Source organism: Lactuca virosa, chromosome 4 (assembly GCF_052849685.1).
Source record: "Lactuca virosa cultivar CGN04683 chromosome 4, Lactuca_virosa_CGN04683_v6, whole genome shotgun sequence".
Lineage (NCBI taxonomy): Eukaryota > Viridiplantae > Streptophyta > Magnoliopsida > Asterales > Asteraceae > Lactuca > Lactuca virosa.
The window spans coordinates 180104390-180106236 of record NC_136429.1 but is presented as its reverse complement, the minus strand read 5'-3'; the positions used below and the strand labels follow the sequence as shown (position 1 = coordinate 180106236).

Here is a 1847-nt window from a genome sequence, read left to right as displayed (position 1 = left end):
TTATTGACAAATCCAAAAGTAAAACCATCCATCCACAATGCATAAAATGAAATAATGTTTCTTTCCATGTAAGGCGAATAGCAATAATCTTTTAAAACAACTAAAAAGCTAGAAGGTAATGAAAGCTTGTAATCTCCAATATTGGTAACAACCACTTTGCTCTTGTTCCCCATGATCAAGTAAGTCATGCTCTCCATGCCTTAGCTTCCTACTTTGTTATAGTCCTTGCACTTCAGAAAAAATGTGGGTTTCACATCTTGTGTCAAGTTTCCAATTATTAGAAGTAGAAGTCGAATGTAATTCAATTTAAACATACCTGAAGTGCCATCACCCTTGGCTTTATTCTTCTTAAGATCCTCCAGATACTTAGGGCAGCTACATTTCCAATGGCCCTTTTCTTGGCAATTGTAACATATGGCCTCTTTAGGATCATTCACAGGTGTTATGTATGGAACATCCTTCTTAGGGTTGGAATTGGGATTACCAACTTTCCCTTTCTCTTTTCCCTTAACATTGGGATGATAAGGCATCTTTCTCTTGACACGACCTTCCCTAATAGCCAGCACAAGAGTGGTTGAACTTGTGTTCCTAGGTGGAACACTGCTTTCTTCAGTTGTCTTGAGCATCCCATGTAGCTCCATGATACTCTTCTCCAAACCATTTATATAGTAGTTCATAGTGAACTGCTTGTATGCACTAGTCAGAGAGTTAAGAATGACATCAATAGCCAGTTCTTGAGTAGATGGAAAGTCGAGACGATCAAGTCTGTCAAAGTACCCTTTGATTTTTAACACATGGCAACTCACAGAACTATTCTCATGTTGCTTGCAACCTAGAATGATTTCATCACCTTGAATCTCTATGTTCGGGATTATTCTTCAAACATGTCTTTGAGCTGCTCATTCATATCATACGCACCAAGATTCTCACAACTCTTTTGGAGTTCATAATACATGGTCGCCAACATTAGACACGAAACTTCAATCGAGTGATAGCGATGCTTTTCATGTTTGGCCGCTTCTTCTGCGGTAACATCATCAGGAAGCTCCTCTTAAAGATACCCGTCCATGACATACTCCTTATTTTCTTACCTCAAAGTGATCATTGTGTTACAAATCCAATCTAGGTAGTTTGGACCACTGAGCTTATCTTGCGAGAGGAGTTAGAGTAATGAGAAGTTTGATGAAATGGTTGGTGCAGGAGGAAGAGGAGGAGTAGCACTCGAGCCGTTGGTCGTCTATTAAGAAAAGAAACACAATTATTTCGATCAACAATCCTTTTATTATAATTACCCAAAAAAAATTATTAATCAAAAGTCTAGGATCCATATTTGGCTTCACAATATAAAGTAGATTAGCCGAAAATTACAAAATGGAGTTATTTAGGTGGACAAACTACTGTCGATCTCAATCTATATGAGATTCCTAAAAAACGACATTTATTGACTTCTATCAATCTCATGTTAATCTCTTCTAATGCTCATTTAGCATTTGTGACTGGATTAGCCGAGGATCATGAATCCAAATGGTGAATCGACCATGCGAAGTTACAATGAGATTCGGATCAAGTAACGCTTGAGAATCACGATCACCATACACCTTTTTTTACCATGTTCTTCGTTTGATGAACTGGTAAACCACACACACTTACATCAACAAGAACATACCACAATGTGTAGTTTCCATGGGAAGCATAAGATTCACATTATATATAAAATGGGATTTTTTTTATTACTTATAGAGTTAATAACCCCCGGCTGTCTCTAACAAACAAAGGAATCTGCCCTCTAATCCGCTCAGTCTTCCAATTTTCCTTCTTCAATCCTTCCACCTAAGCCTCCTTGATCA

At 37.8% G+C, this 1847-nt stretch overlaps 1 protein-coding gene across 1 annotated transcript; it reads right to left on the bottom strand.

Moving 5' to 3' along the window:
• Positions 1-200: 200 nt before the first annotated feature.
• LOC145105401 (uncharacterized) lies at positions 201-677 on the bottom strand. Its single transcript, XM_079042513.1, has one exon. It carries the CDS (start codon positions 675-677, stop codon positions 201-203), a length of 477 nt encoding a protein of 158 aa, XP_078898639.1.
• Between the last annotated feature and the right edge of the window lie 1170 nt (positions 678-1847).